Source organism: Budorcas taxicolor, chromosome 19 (genome assembly GCF_023091745.1).
Source record: "Budorcas taxicolor isolate Tak-1 chromosome 19, Takin1.1, whole genome shotgun sequence".
In the NCBI taxonomy this organism is placed as follows: Eukaryota; Metazoa; Chordata; class Mammalia; order Artiodactyla; family Bovidae; genus Budorcas; species Budorcas taxicolor.
In genome coordinates this window covers 56,414,620-56,442,557 of record NC_068928.1, presented here as the reverse complement: position 1 = coordinate 56,442,557, position 27,938 = coordinate 56,414,620, and the positions used below count along the sequence as shown (strand labels likewise).

Below are 27,938 nucleotides of genomic sequence, written 5' to 3'. Positions count from 1 at the left end.
GAGCCTCAGCCTTGGTGCCCGGAGCACCCATGGAAACATGAGGCTGCCCGCCGCCGCCCGGGAGACGCTGAGAGTCGGACGGACGGACGGGCAGCGGACTGGGCAGCCGATGCGCATGGCCCGAGCGGGCGGAAGGCAGGGAGCGCGGGCGCCCGCGGGGCGGATGCAGAGCCGCGCCTAGGGTCCGGGGGTCGCCCAGGCCGACGCTAGCCGGGAAGAAGCGCAGGCTCGGCGGCCTCCCGGGCGGAGACCGCCACCTCCCGTTCGCAGCGCGAGGGGGGCGGGCCCCGACGGCGGCCCGCCCCAGGCCCCGCCCGCCCCGGTCCGCGCCCTCGGCCGCGCGCGCCTTGTTGGTTTCGGGTTGTCAGGCAGCAGCCGCGCGGGCCCCGGCGGCGGTGGGCGTGCGGCTCGGCCATGCCCGCGATCTCGGCCTGAGCCCTTCCGCCCGCCGCAGGCATGAAGGACAGCGGGGACTCCAAGGACCAGCAACTCATGGTGAGACCCGGTCAGCCTCCTCCTCCTCCTCGACCCCATCTCCGGGCCCCCAGAACCCAGACCCTGCCGGCGGCCCCCAGACTGTTTCCACTAAGAGGACTCTTAAGACCCGGGGCTGCGACGGTCCAGAGCAACTTTGCCAAGTCGTGGATATCAAGAAGGAAGGCATCCTGGCCACCCTGCTAAGACCTGAGAAGTTGGCCAAGCTTCAGTCCCACCCCCCTTTACACCTCCCACCAGGGGACACCCTGCGGCCAGACTGCTTTCTGATCCAGAAGAGACAGGAGCAGGGGGCGCCTGACCCATCTTCCGGAAAAGAAAAGTGGAGGTTTCCCAGTGAACGAGGGTACCCGGGACTGGTGGGGTCAGGAGGTTAGAGGGTTTTGGGGACCATAGGTGGGCAAGAGTCCCCGTGTGACAGAGGACCGGGCACAGGATTGAGGGTGGCTGGTTATTGAGTTGCTGTCCGTGTCAGGACTCTAAATATTTCAAAGAAGTGCTGGAAGCCACTTGATGGAGCCCCAGGGCCCTGGGGACTGGGCAGAGGAGGAGGTGTGAATGGGGGTCCAAGAAGCAGCTAGAGGCAAAGACAGATTGCTGATTATCAACAGGGCCAGGTCAGAGTGACGGGGGTGGGGGAGACTCAGTGATCCCAAGGCTGATGCGCCCTCCCAGCCCCTAACTTCTGATCTGGGGAGGCTCCACCACCAGCGGGTGGGTGATGATATAACTGGAGGATAAGGCAACCCCGGCAAGCCCAGGGCTCTGCAACATCCTGTCTGGCAGTTTAGAACTGTCTCTTTGCAAATGGCTTGCCTTGGCAGGTGTGGACAAAGGGGCCGCCCCTCCCATCCGTGGAGTTTGAGGAGGCAGGAGGGCACTCTGACAATGAAGTGCCTCTGAGAGTGAAGGGTTCTTACCGGGCCTGTGGATGGCTAGTTATACCCACCCGCCCAGCAGGTGTTTCCCCTTGATCAGAAGAAGAAACAGGTTCCCCTCCTTTTGGGGAGACCCATGCCCAGGATGGGGACCCACCATCTCTCTCTGGCCGGAGGACCGAGAGAGGAGGGAGCCCCTGATGGGGCCGTCCTTGGGTAGGGATGTAGTCAGCACGAGGAGGGGAGGTTCCCTGGGCCTCCATCCCACCATCCGGCCGCCACGTGCAGCGCGTCACTCACAGACGCACAGACAGGCTGCCCCGGTGCCAAGGGCTCCAAGTTCAAAGCCCAGGGGAGCTGCAGGTGCTTAATTCGGGCGTGTGACTGATGCAGCCGGGAGGAGCAGACAGCTGTCTCCTCTGGGGCTCTCCTCTGGTGCACAGGCTCCTGGGAAATTCATAGACAGACACAGCCTGCATGCTGTGGACCTGATGCCCTCGCCCTGGATGGTCACCTTGAACCACCGAGTTTTCCTCAAGATGAACCAGGCTTGGCTGGCTGATCAGAGAGGAACCCACGAGGCTTGTCTAAGGGAAGGATCCTGGGGTCCTCTCATCCTTCTCTTGGGGCCCTGGCACAGCCCTCTCCATCTAATCCCGGGGGTCTGACCTTCCCTCCCAGGTGGCGCTCCGGGTCCGGCCCATCAGCGTGGCGGAGCTGGAAGAAGGAGCCACCCTCATCGCCCACAAAGTGGACGAGCAGGTATGTGGGGGCTGTGGCCGGGAGCTGCACAGAAGGGCCGGGGTCTGCGCTCACCTAGTAGGGGCAGGTACCTACTCACCTGGTGGAGGCAGGAATGACCCCTCCTCTACCCTCTGAATCCTTGGTTGTACTATTGATTGCATCATCAAGGAAACCACCGTCCTTCTTCCAGGAAGCCTCCCTAGATTGATCCAAAGAGAGCTAAAACCTTCCCTGGTCCAGGAGGAAGTGAGCTGAGCCCTTTCATCCAGCCCTGAAAAAATTCACATACCTTCCCTGTACTCATGACTTAACTTCCCCACCTTAATGGCTCTGCTCCCCATAGAGCATGTGTTCCTAGGGTCACCAGACTGTTGATGGTTTGCAGAGTCTTTGGATGTCTGTTTGCTCTCTTGGTCTTCCTGTCACTATTATGAGCTGGGCAGGGCACGCTCCACCTCCCCTTACACAAGAGACAATAAATATTTATCAAGTACCCACAACACACTGGGGACAGTGCTAGGAGCCAGGAAACCACGGTGAGCAGAAAAGACCCTGTCTTCCTTCCATGGCTTTCTTGTAAAGAAACGTATACGTGTGTAGGCAGCAAGGGCTGCAAAGAAATGCGTGCTGCTGGGAGAGTAAGAGGGAACTTGACCTTGTCCCGGAGTCAGGGAGGACTTCCCTGAGAAAGGATGCTTGAGCTGAAACACATGGGATGAAGGGGAGCTCTTTAGGAGTGTGCTGAAGGGGGAATTTCAACCAGATGGACTTGCATGTGCAAAGGCCCTGGGGTGAGAGGGGTGGTGATGCACTTGGGTAGCTTAGAAAAGGCCAGCGTGGCTCAGGCTGGAGAGAGAAGGGGTGAGAGGAGGCTGGAGGTGCGGGCAGGAGCCACATTGTCCCCCACGGCAGGGGTGTTTTCTGTTTGTTTGCTTGCTTTTCAAGGAAGGTTTTATGTTTGACATTTCAATCTTTTAAAAATTTTTTTTAATTTTTGGCTGCATCAGGTCTTATGTGGGATCGTCATTGTGGAGAGTGGGCTTCCCTCTAGGTGTGGCCCCAGGGCTCAGCAATTGCAGCGCGCGGGCTCAGTTGTTCTGAAGCCTGTGGGATCTTACATCCCCAGCCAGGGATCAAACCTGTGTGCCCTGCATTGCAAGGTGGATTTTTAACCACTGGACCAGCAAGGAAGTCCCAGCCAGGATGTTTTTTGGGGTAGGCAGTTGAGGATCCAAGCGTGGGCTGGGGGTGGGCACCGTGGTGGGGGCAGCAAGGGCACTCTTGGTGCCTGGGTAGAGGCGTCACGCTGCTCTAGCCTGTGGGGACCCTGAAAACGGCCACTTGCCTCTGCTCCGTGGCTGCTGCCGGCTTCTCCTGAGCTCCAGGGCTCATCAAGGCGGCAGAGTGTGCAGAGGAGTCGGGGTGGCCCCACATCGTGCAGATAGAGACGCAAAGTGAGCATTGCTGCCCTCGATCCTGGAAGGCTGGACTCAGGAAGCCCGATGGCCAAGATAAGAAGAGCACAGGCGGGCAACCCAGCGTGAGCTGCCAGCCTGCCTCGGGGGTTCCCACGAGCTGTGGGCACGGCGGAACTGGGCGGCACCGGCCTCCTAACTTCTCTTCCTCTGCTCCCCCTTGGAAAAGGGGAGCCTTCCTCAAAGACCTCAGGGAAAGCAGGGGAGGGCTTGGAGGCCCCAGCTAAAGGCCAGCGGGAGCAGGACGCACACACACAGCAGTCATGCAGGGTAGGCTCTGCCTTCCGCCAGCTGTGTGGCCTTGGCCAGGTCGCTTCCAGAAGCCTCAGCTACCTTCTCTGTAACTGGGGACAGTAACCCTAACCCTTCCCTGAGGAGTCTTTAGGGAGTACACTGATGTGGGCACAGTGCTCCCCCAGACCCCGGTACGCAGTAGGCATTTAATAGCTGTGAATTATCATCTACTGGCCTTCCCTGATGGCTCAGACGGTAAAGAATCTGACCGCAGTGTGGAAGAGACCCAGGTTCGATCCCTGAGTTGGGAAGATCCCCTGGAGAAGGGAATGGCTACCCACTCCAGTATTCTTGCCTGGAACATTCCAGGGACAGAGGAGCCTGGAGGGCTACTAGTCCATGGGATTGCAAAGAGTTGGACACGATTGAGCAACTAACACACACGTCATCTACTATAAGTTCCCTACCTACTAAGGAGTTCCATTCGGAGAGCACGTTCGTAAGCCCACTTTGTGCATAAGTCCGACAAAGTTAGCCTAGGTACCCAATTAACACCATTGGCTGTGTAGTACTGTACTGTAATAGGTTTATAATGCCTTTCACCCAAATAATATATTTAAAAACAAACACAAAAAATAAAGAAAGCCTTTTTAATCTTGCAGTACAGTACCTTGAAAAGGACAGTAGTGCATACAGGGGCTGGCGAGGAGTGGACAAGCAAGAAGGGTTACTGACTGGAGGGGGCGAGGAGGTGGGAGACGGTGGAGCTGAAGGATCGTCAACAGGAGGAGAGGGAGGGCAGGCTGCAGCAGCTCGCACGCCTGGCGCTGAAGGCACGGGCTCCAGGTCCTTGCTGGAACCAGGTGTAGCTTGGCATCTTTGAATGTTCGCACCTTGAAGGTTCAGTGTAGGGGACTTACTGGATTAGTGAGAGAAAGTGCCAAGCGTTGCTATCCATGAAGGGCCAGGGGACTCCAGAGGAGAGCCCTCCTTCCCGGCAAGGCCACTCCCTGTTGGTCCCGCTTGTCCCCAGGACTGTCAGGGACAAAGATGCCGTCTCTCTGTACTGCTCCTGGCTCCCAGCCGGACTGGGGGCTGAGAGATATTAACTGACGCTGATGGAAACACTCTGGTCCACGGCACAGCCCATTGTGTGCCCACACACGGCAAACACTGGCTCCTTCTGTCCCTGTCAGTGGAGAGGGAGGCCGGACTGCGCCTCTGGGAAGGTCCTGGGCTGGGCAGTGCTGACGGGCCTGCTCCTTTGTCGGCTTAGACATACAGAGGGTGGTCTGAGTGGCGTGGGCCCAGGGCTCTCAACACGGACTCCAGGCCCTGCAGGGGGAGAACACTAGGCTTCTGCCCGGAGCATCTTCTCTCCCCACTGGGTTCAAAAATGCACATGCCTGCAACTTCCCCGGTGGTCCGATGGTTAAGACTCCGCCCTTCCCCTGCATGGCAGTTTGATCTCTGCTCAGGCAACTAAGATACAACAAGGATGCACTTGCCTGGCCTGCAGTTTGGGAGAAGCCACAGTGCATGACAGGCTGGGCGCCTCTCAAAAACCAGCCACCACTCAAGTGCTCCGTTCCTCTGACCAGTAAGACCCTGGCTGGCACGAGGTAAAGACACACGAGTCCAAGAAGCAAAACGGGGGACTTGTCTGGTGGTCCAGTGGTTAAGACTTTACCTTCCAATGCAAGGGGCCTGAGTTCAATCCCTGGTTGGGGAAGTAAGATCTCACATGCCTCGAGGCCAAAATTTAAGAAAAGGGCAACCTCCCAGTCTGGCCAGGCCCTGCACCCTGACCTCTGTGGCTCTTTGGTGACCCCCAGGGCTCGTCTCTGACCCTGGCCCCCCAGGCCTGCATCATTGACCCCGAGAGGGCTCGGGGCTGCAGGCTTGACCAGCCTCACTGATGGGGCAGCTGTTCAGCTCCTCCTTCTTGAGGTCTGGAGCCCGGTGACCGGCAGGGTGAGCGTGGGAGCAGCCCCAGCACAACAGGGCCATGGAGCCGCTTCCCAGCAAAGGCGCCGCTGGCCCAGGTGGCCTGCACAACGCCCTGCCTCTGCTAAAGAGACTTCTTGGGAAGCAGACCTGCCCTTGACCCAGCGGCTCCCATTGCCCCCTTGCTGTGGCCCTGCCTCACAACCCCGCCCCACAGAGGGGCTCCCAGCCCAGTCTGTCCTGGCCTGGGCTTCTGGGCTTTTTCTTCCCTCTGTGATGGAGGAGCTACTTGCCCCCCCTGCTCAGGCCAGGGGGTGGGGAGCAACCCGGAGGTCACACTACTGAAGCCCGGCCCTTGGTGGTTAGCAGGGAGGCCGTGCTGTGAAAGCCCGCCAGTCCTAGTGGGGAGAGGTAGGCCTAGGCGTCCGTCACCTGTTGGCATGAGGGGTCCCAGGACAGCCTTGCTTGGAGCTGGGGGTCGTTCTCCTGGGGCTGAGGGAGTCCGTGTTACCCCGGCTTTGCAGAGGTGGACAGGGGCAGGGCAGGGTGTCCTCTGCAGAGCAGAGGCTGGTGCCTGCATTCTGAGGAAGCTGGAGCAAGGTTTGGCTTTGTAAAGAGGAGATTCGGGTGCCTGTGGTCTTACCTGCTCCACCCACCGTCCCCGGGCGGGTTGATTTGGGTTGACGGTTGATTCGGGGCGTCATCATAGCACTGTCAACACAGTGCCTTCTTAAATGTCTCCAGGGCTTCCCCGGTGACGCTGGTGGTAAAGCACTCGCCTGCCAGTGCAGGAGACATAGCAGATGCTGGTTCGAGCCCTGGGTCGGGAATATCCCCTGGAAGAGGGGCTTGGCAACCGGCTCCAGTATTCTTGCCTGGAGCATCCCATGGACAGAGGAGCCTGGCGGGCAACAGTCCATAGATTCACAGAGTCCGACACAACTGAAGCGGTTTAGTATGGGTACATCGACGTCTCCATGGGTTCCTGGACGCCCAGTGCTTACCCAGTGCCTGGTGCATGGTCGGGATTTAAGAGATGTTAGTTTATCTCAAGGGCTGACAGTCAGGATGGTTTCAGGCCCCGGAGATAAGTGAAACCCTGGCCCACCTCCTGCCCACCTGCTTCTGGCTTCTGGGCTTCCTGTCTGGTGATCCCCAGTTGGTCACTGCCACATATATATGTTCAGGGAGGAGTCCAGTAGGAGCTCAGTCTCCTAGCATCGGGGGTTGGGTCTAGACTCTGACGCCAGATCCTTCAGGGAGTGCCCCTGATGACTGTAAAGTGGGGAAGGGCAGCCTGAGAGGGCTGTGGGGCCCAGGAGTCCCAAGGCTAGAAAAAGAAGCTCCCAGAACAAAGAGCTTCCTTCTCCCCACCCCGCCCCCACCACCCCTTGGAGCCCACAGCCCACTGCCCCTCCCCCCAGCCTCCCAGACTGTGTTTATCTGCAGGATTTAAGTCACCTGCCCATATGCATAATCCCATAATTAGCCTCAAACCCCAACTGTCGACCTCCCTGTGCCCCCGGGGGTCCTGTCTCAGGAGTCAAGGGACTTCCTATCTCTGTTTTCTCATCAGAAGGCAGGATGTTAATAACCTGCTCTGCCAGGCCGTAGAGCTGTTGAGAGGATTAGAGTGATCGTGTGAGGGTGAGGCTATTGCGAAAGATAAATAAAGGATAAGGTGACAGATGCTGAGCGTCAGAATCCGTGAGTGTTGTTCGGGAGCCAGGGCGTCTTCAGTCTGCTCACTGCCCCCGGGGCAGGGTCTCCCTGCACGCCCACCGCCTGGATGCTTCCCGGCTCCATGGCCCCAGAGGGCCGAGCCTGGTGGAGGGTGACTTGGGAGAGGATTCGGGGAGCCTTTCCCTCCTTAGCCACACCACCACGCATCTCCCCAGCCCCCTCCCGGCCCCAGACAACCACTTTCCATCTCTATAGATTCGCCTGCTCTGGACAGTTTGTGGAAACGGGATCCTGCAATCTGTGGTTCTTTGTGTCTGACTTGTTTCACTGAGCATGTTTTCAGGGTTCATCCACGTTGTCGCCTGGGTCAGAGTGTCATTCCTTTTTGTGGCTGGGTAGTATTCCACGCTGCTCCGCATCTAATCGGCCTCCCCTCAGTTGATGGACATTTGGCTTGTTTCCTACGTTTTGACTGTTGTGAATAATGCCGCCAGGATGCAAGCTTGCTTACACTTAGCGCCTGAATGGGTACACGGCAAGCTGTGTGTTGTGTGTTGTGCTCAGCCATCTCTGACTCTGGGACCCCAAGGACTGTAGCCGGCCAGACTCCTCTGTCCATGGGATTCTCCAGGCAAGGATACTGGAGTCAGTTGCCATTTCCTCCTCCAGGGGATCTTCCAGACCCCGGGATCAAATTCTCGTCTCCTGCATTGACAGATGGATTCTTTACCACTGAGCCACAAGGGCGATGGTTAAAAGGGCAGATCTGTGGGCCCCGTTCCCCAGAGATTCTCATTCCGTGAATCTGGGCAGTGCTGGGAATCTGCATTTCAGAGGCTCCCAGGAAGACGGTGATGAAGGGATCAGCAGACCCGAGAGAGAGAGGCAGCCCTGGGCCATGTCAGTCACACCTCTGTTACCCGGGTCCTCAGAGTCCTGTGGGAAGGTGGGGACCTGGGCAGGATGTCAGCCAGGTGTGGCCCTGTTCGGAGCAGTTGGCTGGACCTGGGTGGCTTTATGAGCTCAGCATTCTAATGTTTTTTTCATCTGGATACAGGGCTTTCAGGGCCCTGTAACACCCTTCCTGGGATCAAAATCTCCTTTCTTGAGTACCCACAGGATGGTACAACTAGAAATCTGACCAGCCACAAATTTTCCTTCTTAAAGAACAAACAAACAAATCCAGAAACAGTTTTACAGAGGTGATATCCAGCGGAATCCGGCTTTTGTTTTGCTGTGTCTGGTTTACAGCCCGAGAATAAAGGAGCTGTGGGCTTAGCAACCTGGACTGGAAATGACGCCTCCTGAGCTGGGCACCCCCTCACATTCCTGTTCTCTGCTGGGGCTTCCCGAGCAGGCGAGGGGAGATGGGGTGATTTCTTCTCTCAAGGCTATGGCCCTGTGGGTCCTCCCTGACTTCTGGCCAGGGTGAACATGAGGCCCGGAGAGGTGGTGCAGTCTTCCTGGGGTCACCCAGCAGTCTGGAGCCTGAACCCAATTTGCACATCGCCCCCTGCTCAGAGAACTTCGCTGCCAGTTTGGTGGCTTGAGGGGGAACAGCAGTTTTCACGCGGGGGTGATTTTGCTCCCCGGGGGGCATGTGGCGATGTCACCGCGGGAGGAGGCAGTGCCAGGGCCTCCCGTGCCGGAGGGCTGCTGCCAACCATCCTACAACACCCGAGACAAGTCCTGCTCGCAGTGGTCCAGCCCAAAGCATCAGTAGTGCTGAGACTGCGAAACCCTGAGCCATCGAGAGGCCAGAAAGAGGCGGTTAGCGCTGCTCACCTGATCAAAGCCCCACAGCTCAGCGCTGCTCAGCAGGAAGAAGTCCCCACACGCTTTGTTCCTGGTATTTCTCACCTAGGAGATGCTGGGGAGGAGCCTGGTCCCTTCTGTAGCCCCATATACGGATGACACCCCCTTAACCCGAGTCTGAGGCCCCCCCTAGCTCCCCAGTGGATCTTGGGTTTCCCAGCCCAAATCTAGAACTGTGCAAAGATCACAACTGGCCTTGAGTCAAGAATAGGTCTGGATGTGGGGTGGTGAGGGCAGGGAGAGGGCAAGCCGGGGCCTCTGCGGAGTCAGGGGGCCTGGATCAGTGGAGGCAGGGCCCTGCCGTGTGCTGCCACCTGGCCCAGCCCCAGCCACACCTCCCACCCCACCCCCTGCCAGTGTAGGGGGGTGCCCTGTGCGTCTTGTGTGGTCAACGTCCCCCTTGAAACCTCCCAGAGGCAAGTGTCCAGGGTGCTACAGGTTGAACATGGACACTTAAGACTCAGGGATTTTGTGAAAGGAGGATCCCAGGCTGAGCCCACCACCTCCGGGCTGAGGGAGGGGCCTGCCTCGGGGCAGGGGGTGGGGGGTGATGTATCAGTTTCCAAGGCTGCTGGACCAAAATTCCACAGTTATTCAGTCACTCAGTCGTGTCCGACTCTTTGAGACCCCACGGACTGCAGCACACCGGGCCTCCCTGTCCTTCACCGTCTCCCAGAGTTCCCTCAAACTCATGTCCATTGAGTCAGTGATGCCATCCAATCATCTCATCCTCTGTCGTCCCCTTCTCCTCCTGCCTTCAATCTTTCCCAGCATCAGGGTCTTTTCTAAGGAGTCAGCTCTTTGTATCAGGTGGGCAAACTATCGGAGTTTCAGCTTCAGCATCGGTCCTGCCGATGCATATTCAGGACTGATTTCCTTTCGGATGGACTGGCTGGATCTCTTTCCCTCCACATGTGTCTGTGCCCTAGTAGCCCCCTTTTATAAGGACATCACCACCTTATAAAAGGACCACATCCTAACTCAACTGATTACATCTGCAACAACGCTATTTCCAAATAAGGTCACACTCGGAGGGGCTGGGGAGTTGGACTTCAACATTTAAATCTGGTGGGAGGTGGGCACAGCTCAACCAAACAGATGAGCATCCCCCCAGCTAGGCCGCTGTTGTTCCAGAGGCAGGGACAGGAGGCCTGGTTAGGAGCCTGGGTTCTGGAACCCAGTAGCTTTAAATCCAGTGAGCTCTGTACTTGGCAGTGCAGCCTTGGGTACCAGTCTGACTCCTCATTACAATCTTGCAATAATGAGGCCTGCTCTAAGTTGTCGGAGAAGATGAGAAACTGTGCAAAGCATTTAGCACTTCTCGTGGCCCCAGTGCAGCTTTATTTAGAAAGCTTTCCTTGGGGACTTCCCTGGTCGTCTAGTGATTAGGACTCTTGTGTTTCCACGGCAGAGGGGCATGGGTTCAGTCCCTGGTCAGGAAAGTTCCAGATGCCGCGAGGTGTAGCCAGAAAAAATAAAACATTCCCTGGGCTGATGCCGGGTGCCAGTCTGGGTGACTTTTAGGATGTACAGGAGCTGCTTTGCGGGGCGGGGGGCAACACGTGCTCACAGAGGGGCCCCTACGTCTCCTTCTGTGGCCACCTTGGGTCTGTGCTCGTGGGATTCCTGGCAGTGAGAACAGGAGGAAAAGTTCCTGAGCTCTTGTTCCAACCCTACCTTTCTCTCGAGAACTGCTGGTGATTCTGGGCTGAGGCCACCTGCCCTCAGCCTGCCTGTCACATCGTGGCCTTGCTCGTGTGGTCCCCTTGCTTGCTTTCCCACCTCCCGTTCCTCAGCCAATTCTCGCTCATCCTTTAAGACTTGCTGCTGGGACTTCCCTGGTGGTCCGGTGGTTAAGACTCTGCATTTCCAGTGCAGGGGGCACAGGTTCAATTCCTGGTCAGGGAAGTGAGATCCTGCTTGCTTCGTGGCATGCCAGAAATTTTTTAAAAATAAAGTAGATACGCAACAAGGACTTCCTGGTGGCTCAGTTGGTAAAGCATCTGCCTGCAATGCAGGAAACCCTGGTTCAATCCCTGGTTCAGGAAGATCCCCTGGAGAAGGAAATGGCAACCCAGTCCTGTATTCTTGCCTGAAGAAATCCATGGACAGAGGAGCCTGGTGGGCTCCAGTCCCTGGGGTCGCAAGAGTCGAACACAACTTAGCTACTAAACCACCAAGCAACAAGGATTTACTCTATAGCACAGGGAACTATATTAAATATCTTATTAAAAAAAAGAAAAAAGACAGTGCTGGTACCTCCTCTTCCAGGAGGCCCTCCTGTAGTAGAAAAGCTAGGTCGTGTGCCCCTTCTCTGCACTCTGCCTGCCTCCCGGAGCCCAGTGCTTGTTACTAAAATGGTCTGTGCCCCACTGGACTCTGAACGCCATGCAGGAAATCGCATCTCTCTCTGACCCAGAGGGTATCACGTAATGCCTGGGTTACATGCAAGGTGCCCAGCAGTTGTGGTCACTCAGCCTGAACTCCTGTGCTGCCTCCGGGCGGCCCCAAGCACCCCACCCTCACGCCGGCCCTCCGCAGCTCAGGTCCAGTTCATCTGGCCGAGGGGCACAAAGGCTCCATCGTGTGCCTGAGAGGGCGGGGAAGGGGCTGATGCTCTGAAGAGTGGGGTGCGGACAGGGGTCCAGACAGATGGAGACCTAGACAAAGCCCTCTTTTAAGAGGGGCTCATGGCAGCTGTGCTGACGATGTCCTGATTCAGGAGGCTGCATGTCAAAGGGACCCGATGCCCATGGTGCCCATGAACTTGGCAGTGCCCAGAGGTCACCTGAAGGTGGTCAGTGGGTGATGGGCATCCGTGCAGGCTGCTCGCCCTCCCCTGCACTAAAAGCCTCCAGAGGGTGCCCCTCGGGCTGCTGGCGCTGCCGGTGTGCTCAGGAGCTCTGACACCGAGGGTGAGAGCCGTGCAGCTGGTCAGGCTCCCTTGCATCCCTCCTCTGGGACCCACGCCTGGGGACTTGTGGGCGGATATTTCTTCGTTTGGATCTGACACTTGATCAGGGCTCCTGCTCCAGGTATTAGGGCCTGAGCCAGGAAATGGATCCTGGGAGAGGCTTACACGGCCCTGGGGCTGAAGCCTGGAGGAGGTGGCCGGAGACAGGTGTGCACCCCAGGTACACTGCAGGCCCCAGTGCCATGCACTCAGCTTGCTGTGCCCACCCAGGCTTTAGCAGTCTGTGACGAGGGCCGGGGCAGTGGCCTCCTCGTTCCCCTACACAGAGCCCCACCCCAGCCTGTCTGGGGCATCCCCTCTCGTGGCTCCCCTGGAATCCCACCTGACTGGTTAAGACCTCTGCGTGAGGGTCCCGGGCTCGGGCCTCCTAGGAAGCTGTCTTACTTCTTCCTTCTTCCCTCCACTGAAGATCTCAGAGGAGGGCCCTGTTGGGACCTGGGGGAACCGGGGGTGGGGGTGGGTGTCTTGGGCCAGTTTAGATGCAGTGAGCACCAGTGCGTACCTACTGGGAGGAGCCTGGTGGGAGCCCCAAAGCTGTGGTCCTCCCAGCACCGGGGGCTCCTGAATCCTGATGCTGGGTGGGGGTGCACCCAGAGGGACCCCTATCATCTCCTGCGTCCACAGTACTGGACCGGCTCCCAAATCAGCCTCCTCTGTCTGCCGCTCGGCGGCTGCCCTCACGCCTTGTCTCCTCTCAAGTTCTCTTTGGGCCGTCACTGGCCCTGACTCCCCTGCTGACTCAGGAAGGGAGCTCTGAGACCTTGGGGTGGTCCCAGGGCAGCCCGCCCGCTCAGTGTCTTGTCCTTTGTTGGGACTCGGTTGACCTTGACCCCGACGCTCCTGGACGCGCGCCAAGTCTCATCCAGCACCTCCTGCTCTTTCCCACGTCCTGAGTGGGGGTGAGGCCAGTGGTCAGTGTGGACATCGGGGTGGACCTGGGGCTCCCGGGTTACCGCCTGCCTCCCCTTGGGACCTTTGCAGATGGTGGTTCTTATGGACCCAATGGAGGACCCCGATGACATCCTACGGGCACACCGCTCCCGGGAGAAGTCCTACCTGTTCGACGTGGCCTTTGACTTCACTGCCACCCAGGTGAGGGGGCGCCTGGGCCTGGGGACACATAGGATCCCCTCTCTGCCCTCTGACCGACTTGGGAGGGAGCCCTTAGGGGACCCTGGCACCGAGCCCCAGGCATCCCTCCATCACTGACTCTCTACCTGCCGCATCCCCACATGCACACGTGTGCGTGAGCCTGCATGGCGCATACAGAGCCTTCTGCGTGGACACACCGCGGTCAGCACACAAATGCCACCCTCCACGGGGACCCGCACAACACTCCTCACAGGTGGCCCCCAGGGGAGCTGCAGGAAGGTGCTTGAAGCCCGTCTGGTGCTGGGAGGGGCGCCTCGGGGAAGCTGACACCCTCCCAGGGACCCCGTCTCACCCATCCACGGATGCCCCAAGGAGCAGGTGTGAGGCGTCCTCTGGGCTGGGGGCCAGGAGCCAGCTGTTGGTGGGGAGGGTCTCAGGTGTCCTGACACTCTTGCAGGCTGGCATTCCCCCCCAACACACACCCATGGGAGAAAAGCAGAGACATCCTTCCCCCGTTCTCACCCCCACTTCTCAGGGCCCGAGGGCTCTAGGGATGAAACTGCCTCTGTGGGGGTCAGGGTGAGCCTGCGGGCCTGTGTGCTCTGCCCTGGCTGTGCCCAGGGTCTTGATGGGTCTCCTCTTTCCTGCAGGAGATGGTGTATCAAGCCACCACCAAGAGCCTCATCGAAGGCGTCATCTCAGGCTACAATGCCACTGTCTTTGCCTATGGCCCCACAGGTGAGGGCGAGTGCCCCCAAGAATCAAGCTCCTCACCCTCCACCTCGGAGCTTGTCTGGCCCAGGCTGGAGCAGGAATCGAGGATGTGGCTGATTGAAACTGCCCTCTCCCAGAGCCCTTTGGACCCAGAGCCCCACCCCCAGCTAAGGATGCCATCTTCTCCCCCTCCCCCCACCTCCCAGCCACCTGGGAGGCTCCAGCCTTGAAGACAGACCCAGGTTTGCCAGGGGCCCCACCCTCCCAGTCTCTGTCCTGCTCACCCACCCCCTCCCCCCTCTGCCCCAGGCTGCGGGAAAACCTACACCATGCTGGGCACAGACCACGAGCCTGGCATCTACGTTCGGACCCTCAACGACCTCTTCCGTGCCATCGAGGAGACCAGCGACGACATGGAATACGAGGTGTCCATGTCCTACCTGGAGGTGAGCCCTCGGCCCGCCCCGTCCTCCACGGGGCAGTCTCCTGGGGGCGCTCATCACGGCTGCCCTCCCACGTGCTTGTGGTCAGCTTCACTTTATAAAAACTCAGAGAGGCCAGGCAACTAGACAGCCACAGTCCCGTGGTCACACAGTAAGTGGGGGGACAGGAATTCAGACTCAGGACCCTGCGGCTTTAGAGCCGAGCCCTGCCCACTTGGCTACTCCAAAGCTACCTGGTCACTGAGCACAGACCTCAGCCAGCCTCCCAGAGGCCATCCTCTGGGCCCACTCCACCGCTTCCCAGGTGGCTCAGATGGTAAAGAATCTGCCTGCAACGCAGGAGACCCAGGCTCGGGAAGATCCCCTGGAGAAGGAAACCAACCCACTCCATTCTTGCCTGGAGAATCCCGTGGACAGAGGAGCCTGGCGGGCTACAGTCCATGGGGTCGCAGAGAGTTGGACACGACTGAGCCAACCCTGTTTGCTTTGCTAGGCTACCTGCAGGCGCCCTGTATATGTAGGTACAGGTGAGAACGTTACATATACGGACAGGCTTAGACCTGCCAGCCTTCTCCACCTTGACACAGCCCCCGATGCCCACCTGTGGGAGTGCTATCACTGGGCAATAGCAGATCAGTAGGGGTGGGGGCCCACAGAGGCCAGAAGCGGTGGGAGAGCCACGGGGCTAGGCTCCATCTGGCTCCTGGCCTCCCTGACTCCCTCTGGAAGCTGATAATCTCCTGGGTGACAGCTCAGGAGGGGCAGCGAGGCACTGCTGCCAGCACCTGCTCCAGCCAAGCGTCGTGTTGACTTAGCCAGCAAGATGCACTTCGGGGGCCGTGGTTGGGGAGGCTGGGTGAAGGTACCATAAGGGTTGCCTAGCAACCACCAGGGCTTGGCCATGGGTTGGGTCCCATCCTCTGCCCGGTGCCCGGCTGGCCTGCTGCCTTCTGTGGCGTTGGCTCTGGCAGCCCAGTGTTTCCCCCCGGACGCTGAAGCCCCCTTACGCCCACCCCATAGGAAGGAAGGAAGGGGTCCATCTCCTTAACCCAGGGTTTCCCTGAGAGGAGCCTGGAGCTCTCAGGAGGGATGGAGAGCCCGGCTGTTGCCTGAACCTCCTGCTCTTGGTCTCCCGTTAATGTCTGTCCCCTGCCCCTCCCAATCGGTCCCATCAGATCTACAATGAGATGATCCGGGACCTGCTGAACCCTGCCCTGGGGTACCTGGAGCTGAGAGAAGACTCCAAGGGAGTGATCCAGGTGGCCGGAATCACCGAGGTCTCCACTATCAATGCCAAAGAGGCAAGTCTTGTGCAGCCAGTCGGGTAGTGGAAGACGCTAACCTCTGTGTGTGGCAGTGTGACCAGAGGCGGCAGGGCTCTGCAACCAGGGAGCCGCTGCGGCTCAGCTGGGCTGGAGCTGGGGCAGACACAGGGGACCCTGGATGACACGCTCCCGGCCACGCCGACCCTGGGGACGGGCCTGGCATCCCACCTCCCAGTTGACAGACAGGCCTTGACCTCTCAGCCCTCACAGCACATGGCGGGCTGACCCAGCCCTGCCTTGGGCCCCTTCCCAACCTCGAAGAGGCAGGACTGGGGAGCGTCCCCACGGGCCCCCAGAAGTGGCCTCCCTGCTCTGCCCCGCCCACCCAGATCATGCAGCTGTTGATGAGGGGGAACCGGCAGAGGACCCAGGAGCCCACGGCCGCCAACCAGACATCCTCACGCTCCCACGCCGTGCTCCAGGTGGCCGTGCGCCAGCGCAGCCGGGTCAGGGACGTCCTGCAGGAGGTGCGGCAGGGCCGCCTCTTCATGATCGACCTGGCTGGCTCTGAGCGGGCCTCCCAGGTGAGGTCGGCTCCCCCTGAGGCTGGGGGCAGAGCTTGGGGGTGCAGGGCAGGGAGGCTGGCCCACCCCACTCCCCAAGGGGTACAATGGGGACTGCCTCAGGGAGGGTGGGAGTAAGGGGTGCTCTGGAGGGGCCGGCACTGAGGGATGTCACAGAGGACAGAAAGGGTGGGCTGGGCTGGGGTACCCCAGGGAGACCCCCCTGCCAAGGGGCTGTTTGTGGGAAGGGGCCTGGCAGTGTGAGGGTCTCTCCAGGGAAGGAGACAGTGCGTGTCCCGGAGGACGTGGGGAAACCGCCAGGAGAATGAATGGGCCCGGTGAGGAGCTAGGGCCTGGGGGAAATGATGACCCCTGATGGGGGAGACCCTGGGCAGAGCCCGGGAGGGGACCCTGCCCACCACCTCAGGGAGAGAAAAGGGCCCACCACCCACTTGTCAGTGTTCATTCCCCCTCATCACCGTTTGCCCAGCCCTGCCACCCAAGCCTGGGCCCAGGCCCCCTCTTGTGGGCAAATTCAGAAGTTTCGTGGTCGCCTGAATCCATGGGCATCTCACCATTAGCACTGAGGCAAACGCAAGCACCAGGGAAAAGTGACAAGGGATTCATGTTGGAACATGTGGGGTTGGTTTCAACAGGGTGGACTGGGAGAAACACATTCTCTTTTCGTAAAGGCCTAAGGGCTTCCTGGAGGAAAGGGGCAGGGAGCAGCCAGCGGGGAGAGGGTGTGCCCTGCAGCCACCTGGTCCCACCTTCACCAGGCTGGACAGACGTCTCCCGAGGGTGGCAGAGCCTCCTGGGACTTGGTCCTGTCCTGCTCTCACATCCATTCACACACAAATTCATGCATTTCCTAACACACAGGCTTCCTTTTTTTTTTAAATATTTATTGATTATTTATTTATGTATGGGCTGCTCAGGTCTTAGTTATGGCACATGGAATCTTTAGTTGCAGCATTCAAACTCTTAGCTGTGGCATGTGGGACCTAGTTCCCTAACCAGGGATTGAACACAGGCGCCCAGTATTGGGAGCGCAGAGTCTTAGCCCCTGGACCGCCAGGGGATTCCTCACACACCTTCTTATACACATATACACGCTGTCACATGTACACATGCAATTCACACACGCTCACATGCCCTTCCCCGCATACACACAAACTTCCGTCCCTCCCCCTGGTGCCTGGCTCTCTCTCTAGAGCCGGGAGCCCACGGCCGTGCCGGCTCCCAGATGAGCTGCCTGGGAAGTCACGACCTCCCTCCATCTCACCCTAGGCGCTGCCCTTAACTGTGCCAGCGGGTCAGTCCCCAGGGAGACGAAGACCCAGGCTCCATCCCTCCTTGGGAGCTTCCTGTCCCCCGCTCTTGTCCAGCGTGCATGCTCAGTTGCTTCCGTCGTGTCCAACTCTGACCCCATGGAGTGTAGCCCGCCAGGCTCCTCTGTCCATGAGATTTTCCAGGCAAGAGTACTGGAGTGGGTTGCCATGCCCTCCTCCAGAGAATCTTCTAGACCCAGGGATCGAACTGGCGTTTGCTGTGTCTCCTGCGTTGCCAGCCAGGTTCTTTACCAGTAGTGCCCACTTAGGAAGCCCCACTCTTGTCCACAGACCTTCTCGTTCTCTGACCTGGAATGCCCTCCCTGGGCAGAGGGCAGACCAGATCCTCAGCGTCTCTTCCTTGCAGAGCCCTGGGGGACGGGGAGGGGGTTTACAGCCCAGGATGGCCTGGGGTGGGGAGTCATACCTGCTGCTCGCCCCCCCCAGACTCAGAACCGTGGGCAGCGCATGAAAGAGGGGGCCCACATCAACCGCTCGCTGCTGGCCCTGGGCAACTGCATCAACGCGCTGAGCGGCAAGGGCACCAACAAGTACATCAACTATCGCGACAGCAAGCTCACCCGCCTCCTGAAGGTACCAGCTGCCACTGGGCCTGGGCCCTGGGCACCCGGGGTGGGGCTGCCAGCTTTGCAGAGGAAAATACAGGATGTCCACCTGCATGTGAATAAACAACAGATAAATAACGAAGTCCGGTTTGGGTATCAGTACGTATGTCCCATGCCATCTTTGAGACATACTTTAAGAAAAGCTCACTCATTTATCCAAATTTCAGATCCAATCTGGGGGTCCTGTAAGGGGTTCCCAGGTGGCTCAGTGGGTAAAAAACAATCTGCCTGCAACGCAGGAGATGCTGGAGATGTGGGTTTGATTCCTGGGTCAGGAAGGTCCCCTGGAGGAGGGCATGGCAATCCACGCCAATGCCCTTGCCTGGAGAATCCCATGGACAGAGGAGCCAGTCCGCAGGGTCTAGAAGAGTCGGACACGGCTGAAACGACTGAGCTCACGCTCGCAGGCCCCCATTTGTGAACAGCAGGGAGGAAAAGAGGTTGCATCTGAGCATCTGACCGCCCCCCTTCCACCAGCCCCAGGGCTGTGGGTTTGAGGGAACTGGGAGTCATCTGGATTTGGGGGTCCAGGTGGACAGTCGTGGCTCCCAGAGGCTGCTGTTGTGGGGTGGGGGGCACGCTCCTGGTGGGGCTCTGAATGCAGTGCTTCACCCCGCCACACCCAGTTCCTTTTTGGAGAGGAGGGAGCCATTCTGCATGACTTGTGGGATCTTAATTTCCCGACCAGGGATTGCACCCCGGGCCCTCAGCAGTGAAAGCATGGAGTCCTAACTGCTGGATGGCCAGGGAATTCTTTGCAGTTCCTTTAATCAGGTCAGCGTATCTGAGTTAGGGGGTCATTATTTCCATCTGCAGATGAGGACACTGAGGCACCAAGAGGCTAAGTAACCTCCCCAAGGGCTCCCGCCAGTAAGTGCTGGATGGAGGGCCCCAGCAGAGGTCTGGCTGGGCTGATGGCAGAGCTGCAGGTGACCTAACGCTGGGCATCAGCCCGCCAGCATTGCTGCACCCGCTGGCTGGGGGTGTGAGAGCCGACTCCTGCCACCTGGAAACCCGAGGGGGCTAAGGGTTAGGGAGGTGAAGGAGCTTGCTTGAAGTCGCTCAGCTGGTCACTGCCGCGCCCGAGGGCTTTGACCCCAGGCCCCTGTAGCCCCGCGCGCTCTCTCCGTTGAAGAGAGCAGGGCAAGCCCAGGACAAGGGAGGCGGTGGCCACAGCCCCAATTCACCCCATCCCCAGCCTCGCTCCAGCCAAGACAATGGCGCCTTCCGCTGTCAGCAAAGGGGGCAACCTGGAAGGCCCGAGGAGATGGTGGAGAAGCCCAGGACCCCTCAGCGCTCTTCCCGCTCTGGTTCCAGCCAACCTTTCCTCGTCCTCATGTATATGAGCAGGGGAGGAGGAGAGCTGGGAGACCCTGACTCAGATGCTGGAAATTTTCAAACAGGAGCTTTGGAGAAGAAACTGGGAGAGGGAAGAAGTGGGGAGACGGCAGGGGGCGCGGGAGGGCCCATGGGGTGCTCAGCACCAGCACCCGCGAGTGTGAGAGAGAGACGCACACGCCACGAGGGTATCATGAGCGGGAGCAGGGCCCAGGGAGGCGGTGCCCTGCTGACTGCCGCCTGCCCGCCCCCGGCCCATCCAGGACTCCCTGGGGGGAAACAGCCGCACCGTGATGATCGCCCACATCAGCCCAGCGAGCAGCGCCTTTGAGGAGTCCCGGAACACCCTGACCTACGCTGGCCGGGCCAAGAGCATCAAGACCCGGGTGAGGGGCCCCTGCTCTGTGCCCCCAGCACTCGCCCTTCTGGGCCAAGATTCAAGCCCCCTGGACTGACTCCAGAGCCTGCCACTCCCAGCCTCTGGAACACACACACTGGCCCGAGCCGCCACTGCTCTGGCCCCGTGACTTGCCAGGAAGCCCACAGCTTCTGAGGGGCCCCTTCTCTGTTCTAACTTTATTTGGCCGTGGTCAGCCTTTGTTGTTGTGTGTGGGCTTTCTCTGGTTGCGGCGAACTGGGGGCTCCTCTCTAGTGGCGACGTGGTGGATTCTCTTATTGTGCGACACGGGCTCTGGGGCATGTGGGCTCAGTAAGGGTGGCTTACGGGCTTAGTTGCCCAGTGGCATGTGAGATCTTCCCAGACCAGACACCAAACCCATGTCCCCTGCATTGGCAGGCAGACTCAACCATCGGACCACCAAGGATGTCCGTTTCCTCCTCTTACACAAAGTCTGTGCTCATCCCCAAGGTCTGTGCCCCCAGCCCCACCATCCCCTTCCATCTTCCTGGTTTCATCTTAAAAGATGCTCATTGAGACCTTTACTCCTCCAAAGGCCCTAACCCTAACAGTTACAATAGCGGTGACTGTTACTGAGCACTTATACTGTGGGCCCTTTATCAATTCATCTCATGCGATCCTCAAATGAGACAGGCGTTATTTCTGTCCTCATTTTACAGCTGAGGACAGTGAGGCTGAAGGGAGCTAAGTGGCTTCCCGGCTGGGGAGGAATGGCACTGAGCTCTGCCCAGTTTCCAAGATTTCCTTACATTTTCTGGTCAGTGTGTTAGAATCCTGGCTATCTATGAGGTCATCTGGGCCCACCCATGTGAAGAGTCTAAGAACCTAACCAACATTCTCCTAACACAGCAGTTTTCCAGCTACTGTGTCAGGAGTTGGATGCTTTATCTCTACTCTCTCCATTAAGGAACTTAATGGTGGGAAGAGACCCTTAAAAGAGCGAATTGATAGTTCAGAATCTTATTAATAGCAGGCAGCACGCCAACAGCAGGGAGGCCAGTGGGATCCCACGGACCTCTTTAGAGACGGTGAGTGGGAATCTGAAGGGTGAAGAGGAGGCTCCAGAAGGGAGGGAGCAGTAAGGACAGAGGCTCCTAAGGCAGGGAGGAGGTGGTGCCCGTGGCGGAGGTCGGGCGAGGAGAATGCTTCCTTCCCTGGAGCAGTGAGCCAAATGAAACTAGAGAGAGCAGTGTGCCTTCAACACCAGATGAAGGAATCAGGACATTCTCCCAGCAGTAGGGAGCCAACGAAGTTCAAGTGGCGCAGAGAGCTGGGGCTTGGATGGGGGTGCCGCGTAATTTTAGGAGTATGCCTCTGGTAGGGGCATGTAGTTTGATAGGTTGTAGGGTCAGAGGCAGGGCTTCCCTAGTAGCTCAGGTGGTAAAGAATTCGCCTGCAATGCAGGAGACCTGGGTTCAATCCCTGGGTTGAAGATCCCCTGGAGGAGGGCATGGCATCCACTCCAGTGTTCTTTCCTGGAGAATCCCATGGACAGAGGAGCCTGGCGGCTGTAGTCCATGGGGTCAAGAAGAGTCAGACACAACTGAGTGACTAAGCACAGCATAGAACAGGGTTGGAGGCGAGGAGGTCATTACTGTCATCCAGGATAAAAAGAGGGTCCCCGCTGGCAGGCCCTGGGCCCCCGGTGACTGTACCCTGCCCCCTCCCCAGGTGAAGCAGAACCTGCTCAGCGTCTCCTACCACATTGCCCAGTACACGAACATCATTGCTGACCTGCGGGGCGAGATCCAGAGGCTCAAGCACAAAATCGAGGAGCGGGGCGGGCGGAGCCCGGACCGAGCCCAGCTGGGGCGGGGCGACATCCGCCACATCCAGGGTGCGTGTGTGGGTCTCCGTGAGCCAGAGCCCGTCTCCCGATGCCCCTCTAGGCTGCCTCAGGGTGCTCTGCGGTCAGACAGCGCTGGCTTCAAAGCCGGACTCGGGCTCTTTCTGGCTGAGTAGCCTTTAAGCCTTCCATCCTTCAGCTGTCAAGCAGAATCGCGATCTCTGCCTCAGAGACCCAACCTGAGGATTCGGTGCCTCAGACTGAGAGTCACCTCGGCATTTAGCTGTGTGGGGGCTTCACTCTGGGGACTGCAGTGAGAGCTGCGAGACTGGGCCTGGCATCGCCAGGAGGGATACGGTTCCCTGACAGATTTTCTGTACTTGCTTTGATGATTTTGCAGCACATGGCAATAAAGTGTCTAAGGGGCGCCTTTTACTAGTTGACAGAAAAGCACTCTTAAGGCTGGCGGAAGCCCAGTTCATACTGGGGGGCTGGGAGTCACCTTTGGGTCACCGCCTGAAGACAGTGTAGAAGTGGGATGTGGGAGGGGTAATCTAGGAGGTCTTCCTGGAGGAGGTGGTTGCACAGAAGTCTTTTGGGGAGAAAGAGAGCAGGGGAGGGCCCAGGCGGACCCAGACTTTCCTGGGCTGACCTTTCCTCCTCCGCTGACCTCTGCCACCTCCCATTCAACGGGCAGCCGAGGTCCAGCTGCACAGCGGGCAGGGAGAACAGGCTGCGATGGAACACCTTCGTGAGCAGCTGATCAGCACCTTCCAAGAGCAAATGGACACGCGGAGACGCCTGCTGGAGCTGGAGAACCGCAGGATGGAGCTGGAGATGGACACCTCCCGCCACCTGCTCACCATCGCCAGGTAAGCACCGCTGGCCTGGGATGGGAGCCGGGAGCTGGGGCCACACCTTATGCCCCCCAACCCCCATGGCCTGAATCCCCCGTCTCCTTTGGGGTTGGGGCTGCGGCAGCTGGAAGCATAAGTCACGCCGGGCACTCAAGTGGTGGGAGGAGCGTCGGAAGGAGTCCTTCACTAAGGATGACACCAGGAAGGACTTGGACACCGGTGACAACCAGCCAGACATCGAGGAGCCCACCGAGGTGGTGTCCGCCCGCGAAAGCATCGGTACATTGATGACCGAGCAGAAGAAACTGCGAAAGCAGAAGGTGCCTGGGGCTCGGGGGCTGGGCAAGGGGGGTTGAGAGACAGCAGGAAGGGGCTGGGGGAGGCTTGTGGGAGGAGTGAAACCTGGGCTCTCAGGCCACAAATCCCCTGTGACTTTGAGTCTCTCTTTCTCATCTGAGGGCTTCCCTGGTGCCTCAGATGGTAAAGAATCCGCCTGCAATGCAGGAGGTGCCGGTTCGGTCCCTGGGTCAGGAAGATCCCCTGGAGTAGGAAACGGCTACCCACTCCAGTATTCTTGCCTGGAGCATCCCATAGACAGAGGAGCCTGGCGGGTCACAGAGTCAGACGCCAGTGAGGGACGAACGCTTTGTGTGTGTGTGTGCTCAGTTGGGCCCGACTCTTGGCTACCCCCTGGACTATATAGCCTGCCAGCCTCCTCTGTCCATGGGATTCTCCAGGCAAGAACTCATCTTTAAAATGGGAGTGGTCAACCCTAGTGGGGTTGATGAGAAGATTAAATAAATCCTTTCACATATTAAAGACTCAGAAAACTGTTAGCCAACATTTTAATTAGGATTTCCCAGACCTCCCTTCTCTGTTCTGGAGCATAGCCATACCAGGGGCCTTCAGGGTCCACCAGTCCAGAGGGCATTAGATGGGCTGGGGTTGAGCTGGTTCACGGAGCTCATTTCCCTGGATCCCCTGGTGGCTCAGATGGTAAAGGGTCTGCCTGCCAATGCGGGAGACCGAGGTTCGATCCTTGGGTCGAGAAGATCCCTTGGAGAAGGACATGGCAGCCCACTGCAGTATCCTTGCTTGGAGAATCCCGTGGAAGAAGGTGCCTGGCGGGCTGCGGTCCATGGGGTCGCAAAGAGTCGAACAGAACTGAGCGACTTCACTGCATGGAGCCTGTTTCAGGGATGGGTTGCAAGAAGGTGGGCACAGAGGGGTCACTCAGGAGCAGTCCCCGGCTGCAGAGTTCAAGACAAAGCTTCGAAAAGCGGGCCTCGGAGTGGGGCTTCAGCCGGCCGCCCAGCATCCGGGGCCTTGGAAGGGCGAGGACCCGCTAAGCGGCGGGCGCGGGCGGCCCCTCGGGGCCACCTGGTGCTGACGGCCCGCTCGGCTCCCCAGCTGGCGCTGGAGCAGCGGTGCCGAGAGCTGCGCGCGCGGCGCGGCCGCCTGGAGGAGACGCTGCCGCGGCGCGTCAGCTCGGAGCAGCAGCGCGAGGCGCTCGGCCTGCTCTGCCGCGTGCACGAGCTGGAGCTGGAGAACGTTGAGATGCAGTCGCGAGCCCTGCGCCGCGACGGAGCGCTCTGCCACCGCCGCGAGGCCCTGCGCCGCCTGGAGCAGCGCCGCAGCCTCTGCGAGGAGATCATCCGCGCCCAGCGGCGGCTCATCCAGGGTAGGGCGCCCGCCCCGCGCGTCCGACCCGCCGAGGGCCCGAGAGCGCACACTGAGCCCTGCCTCTCCGCTCCCCCACCGCAGACTGCAACCTGGCCGTCCCGCAGCACCTGAAGGAGCTGTACGAAGTGTACCTGCGGGAGCAGGAGGAGGGCAACCTGGAGCGTGCCACCATGTTGGACCGCCTGGCCTCTCGGGCCCTGCAGGTGGGCGCCTGGGCTGGACCATGCGCACCTGTGCTAGGGGCAGGGCTGATGCCCAAGGCGGCGCCTGCCAGCAACGAGGGTGGCTTCGGGTCCGGGCTGGCTGGTCCCCAGAAAGCTGACTCCTCCTCCTTATCTGACCCAAAGCCTCGCCAAGGTCCCCTCCCGTGGTGGTCTTCTCCCGCACGTGTCCCCTCCAGGGCCTGAGGATCAGGGTTGGCCATCTGAGATATCACTAAGGGCCCCAGATGCCCTCCCAGGAGACCAGACCACCAGGCGGTGCCACTGGGGATGCCTAGCAGACCACGGCTGGCCCCTGGGGACTCGGAACACAAGCCCCGCCCCCCGCCCCCTGCGGGCCCCCCCCCCAACCGTCTTCTGGGGCTCCCAGCCCAGATTACAGCCCCAGATACTCTGTGTGCCTGTATCACCCAGGCTGTTTACTCAGTCCGAGACCAAGTCTTCCGACTCCCCTCTCCCTCCTTTCCCCTCCCCAGGACAGTGCCTTGCCCAAGATTAGCCCCCCAGGAACCGTGCCGACCCCAGAGGAGTCTGACCTAGAGACCATCAAGATGCCGAACTCGGAGTCCCCACACCAGCACAGCAGGTTCCTCCCTCTGCTCAGCACTGAGAGGTGAGCCTGAGGACCGCTTCCGGCCATCCAGCCCACCTGAGGCCACCAGGCCGTGTCTCAGAGATGCCAGCCCAGACCTGGCTTCCCAGGGAGGATGGAGCAGGAAAGAGGGGAGGGGGCACAGGTCTGGAGCCAGGACTTTGGGGTCCTCGTTCCCACAATGCAACAGTTCTCAGGAGGGGTGGCGGTGGGCCCCCCGTGGCACCAGCCTGGGCAACAGCTGCCCATCCTCCTCTGCCAACCTCAGTGAAGCGAACCACGAGTTCAAGGCGAGCTCCCGGGCCTGGCAAGCGAAGGGCTCCTCTATGCCTACCCCACCCCCTATCCTGGCCAGCAACCTGGTGATGCAGGAGGTGAGCAGTGGGCCCCATAGGCCCCCAGATGTGGGTGGGAGTACCCGGGAGGGACACCCAGTGGTTGGGATGGAACTTTTCCAAAACAGCCCTCTGAGGACGTAGGGTCCCTGCTGGGTCCAATGGCTTCTCTTCCCAACCCATTCTTCTCACAGGCTGCCACTCAGATCGGTCTGAACAGCCAGATCAGCTCCTCCCCTGAAAGCATCAAGAACCTGTCGGAGATCCCCTTGTCCCACAAAGGTGTGTCCCCTGCCTCCCCCCACCACCCTCATCAGCCTGAGCCTGGCATCATCTCAACAGCTCAGAGCACCCATCCCGGAGCCCCTTCCTTCCCTCTGTCCACACAGAGCAGGGGACACAATTGGAAACCAGAATGGGGAACACACGCCCCCTCCACTTCCCACTCGAAAATAATTTTAACAGCAAATAGAGTCCGAATCCTCCCTACCCTGTGGCCACAGGCGACCCTCATTATCTCAGCAATCCATCTTCAGAACCTGGGACTTCCCTGGCAGTCCAGTGCTTAAGACTCAGCACTTCCACTGCAGCAGGCGAAGGTTTGATCCCCAGTCAGGGAACTAAGATCCCGTATGCCGTGTTTCATGGTTAAAAAAAAAAAAATCTTCACAACCCACTGGGGTTAGTTTTACCATCATCAGTTTACAGATGAAGGCTCAGAAACTTGCCCAAAGTTTCTCAAACAGCAAGCAAGTTGGGGTGAGCTGCAGCAGAGAAAGGGGTGTTGGAGGTACAGGACGGGGAGGAAAACGTAGCCTTGATTCCGGGTTGGGTGCCCCTCTGTCCTGCCGCAGGGAGGAAGGAGACCACAGCCGACACCAAGAGCATTGCCGTGAAGGCTGCCCAGCGCCGCTCAAAGGCCCTGGGGGCCGAAGGGCGCCAATTGCTGGCACCCACCATGAAGCACAGCAGCCTGTCCCTGCACTCGCTGGGCAAGACTGATGACGTGCGGCCGCCCGGACCGCTGGCCTGCAAGCGGCCACCCAGCCCCACCCTCCAGCATGCTGCCAGCGAGGACAGCCTGTCCAGCAGCACGGGCGAGGCACCATCCCGGGCAGTCGAGCGTCATGGCAATGGCCCTTGTCCTGCGCTGCAAGGCCAGAAGAAAAGCCTCAGCAAGAAACGAGAGGAGTCCCTGGAGGCAAAGAGGAAGCGGAAGTCCCAGTCCTTTGAAGTCACAGGACAAGGGGTGAGCCTAGGGGGACAGGAGCTGGGGGTGTCTGGGCCCCCTCCTTGCAGGGTTCTGAAGGCTGGACTCCTCCAGAGGCCCCAGGGTACCCCTAGCTGTGCACCACTCTCCATGGAGCGACCCCCAAGTGAACCTAACATCTCCTTGTATCAGATCCCCACGCAGCTCCCAGCTCATCTGGCTCTCCAGCCAACGCAGCTGTCCCGCCCCAAGATGCACGTCGCTGGGCCCCGTCCCATGGAGAATCACACCCCAGAACAGAGGTTGCCAGTGGTTGGGCACCTGACCCCTACCATCCAGCACATGGGAAAGGCCACACTGCCTATGGCCAAGGTCAAACTCCCTCCATGCCAGAACCTGGGTGAGTGCCAGCAAGTGGGGGTGGGGGTGGGGATAGCAATGGGGAGAGGGGAGCCCTCAGCCTGGCCAGGGAGGAGGCTGGCTGAGCTCCTTGCCCCTATGGCTGCCCCTTGCTAGAAACAGGGTTCCTGAAGACTATTAGTGGGACTGGCTTCTGGGGGGGGCGGTGCCCCTAGGGAGTTCAGAGCCAGTGTGGGTGACGAGAGGGGCATGGAAAGGCACGCCTTAAAGCACAGCTCCTGGCCCGTCTCCATCGCAGGCCCTGAGGACCCCTCCACCCTCGCTGCCCCCTCCAACCCAGCGGATGTTTCCGAACGGGCTGCTCGGATGCCCCGCCTGCCCTATGGCACAGGCACCCAAGGCAAAAATGGACGCTTGCAGCACAACTGAGGGCCCTGCCTGGAACCGGCCCTCCTGCCCGCCAAGGCTTGATGGGGTATGGCAGGAAAGGGAGACGGAGGCTGGGCAGATGGGGATGACTTGGCATCAAGAGCTCGGGACCTCAGAAGGCTGGGGCCCCTGGGACCCAGGAATCATGGGGGTGCCTGACCCCCACACTTCCGTGCCTTCAGTGCCACCAGGAAGGGGAGCAGAGCCCAGGAGGCATGGCCTGGATGGCAGGGCTCCCTGCTTCCCAGCCCTGGATCCCAGAGCTCCCTGGGCAGAGACTCCTGTTGCTGAAACTCTTAAGATCTGCAGCCAGGCTTGGCCTGAAGAATGTGGGGTGGGGGTGGAGCAAGGAGGGACTGTTAGTGGGATTAGGGCTCCTGGGCCCACATCTGGGATAAGGGCATGCTGGATGGTTGGGGAACGGCCCGAC

General features: G+C 59.5%; 1 protein-coding gene across 1 annotated transcript; it reads left to right on the top strand.

Moving 5' to 3' along the window:
* The first annotated feature begins 456 nt into the window (after positions 1-456).
* Positions 457-27,508, top strand: KIF19 (kinesin family member 19). The gene is made up of 20 exons (XM_052658499.1): positions 457-495; positions 2,055-2,135; positions 13,227-13,337; positions 13,988-14,075; positions 14,361-14,497; positions 15,670-15,795; positions 16,149-16,343; positions 18,101-18,247; positions 19,881-20,003; positions 21,707-21,872; positions 22,519-22,693; positions 22,803-22,998; positions 24,089-24,359; positions 24,443-24,564; positions 25,059-25,195; positions 25,443-25,548; positions 25,704-25,791; positions 26,364-26,758; positions 26,957-27,119; positions 27,378-27,508. Exons 1-20 carry the CDS (start codon positions 457-459, stop codon positions 27,506-27,508), a joined length of 2,997 nt encoding a protein of 998 aa, XP_052514459.1.
* Positions 27,509-27,938: the final 430 nt, after the last annotated feature.

Coding starts and splice junctions, on each gene's coding strand:
- KIF19 (XM_052658499.1), top strand. CDS start 457: ATGAAGGACAGCGGGGACTCCAAGGACCAGCAACTCATG. Junction 21,873..22,518: donor CGACATCCGCCACATCCAGG/GTGCGTGTGTGG, acceptor TTCAACGGGCAG/CCGAGGTCCAGCTGCACAGC. Junction 25,196..25,442: donor CCTCTGCTCAGCACTGAGAG/GTGAGCCTGAGG, acceptor TGCCAACCTCAG/TGAAGCGAACCACGAGTTCA.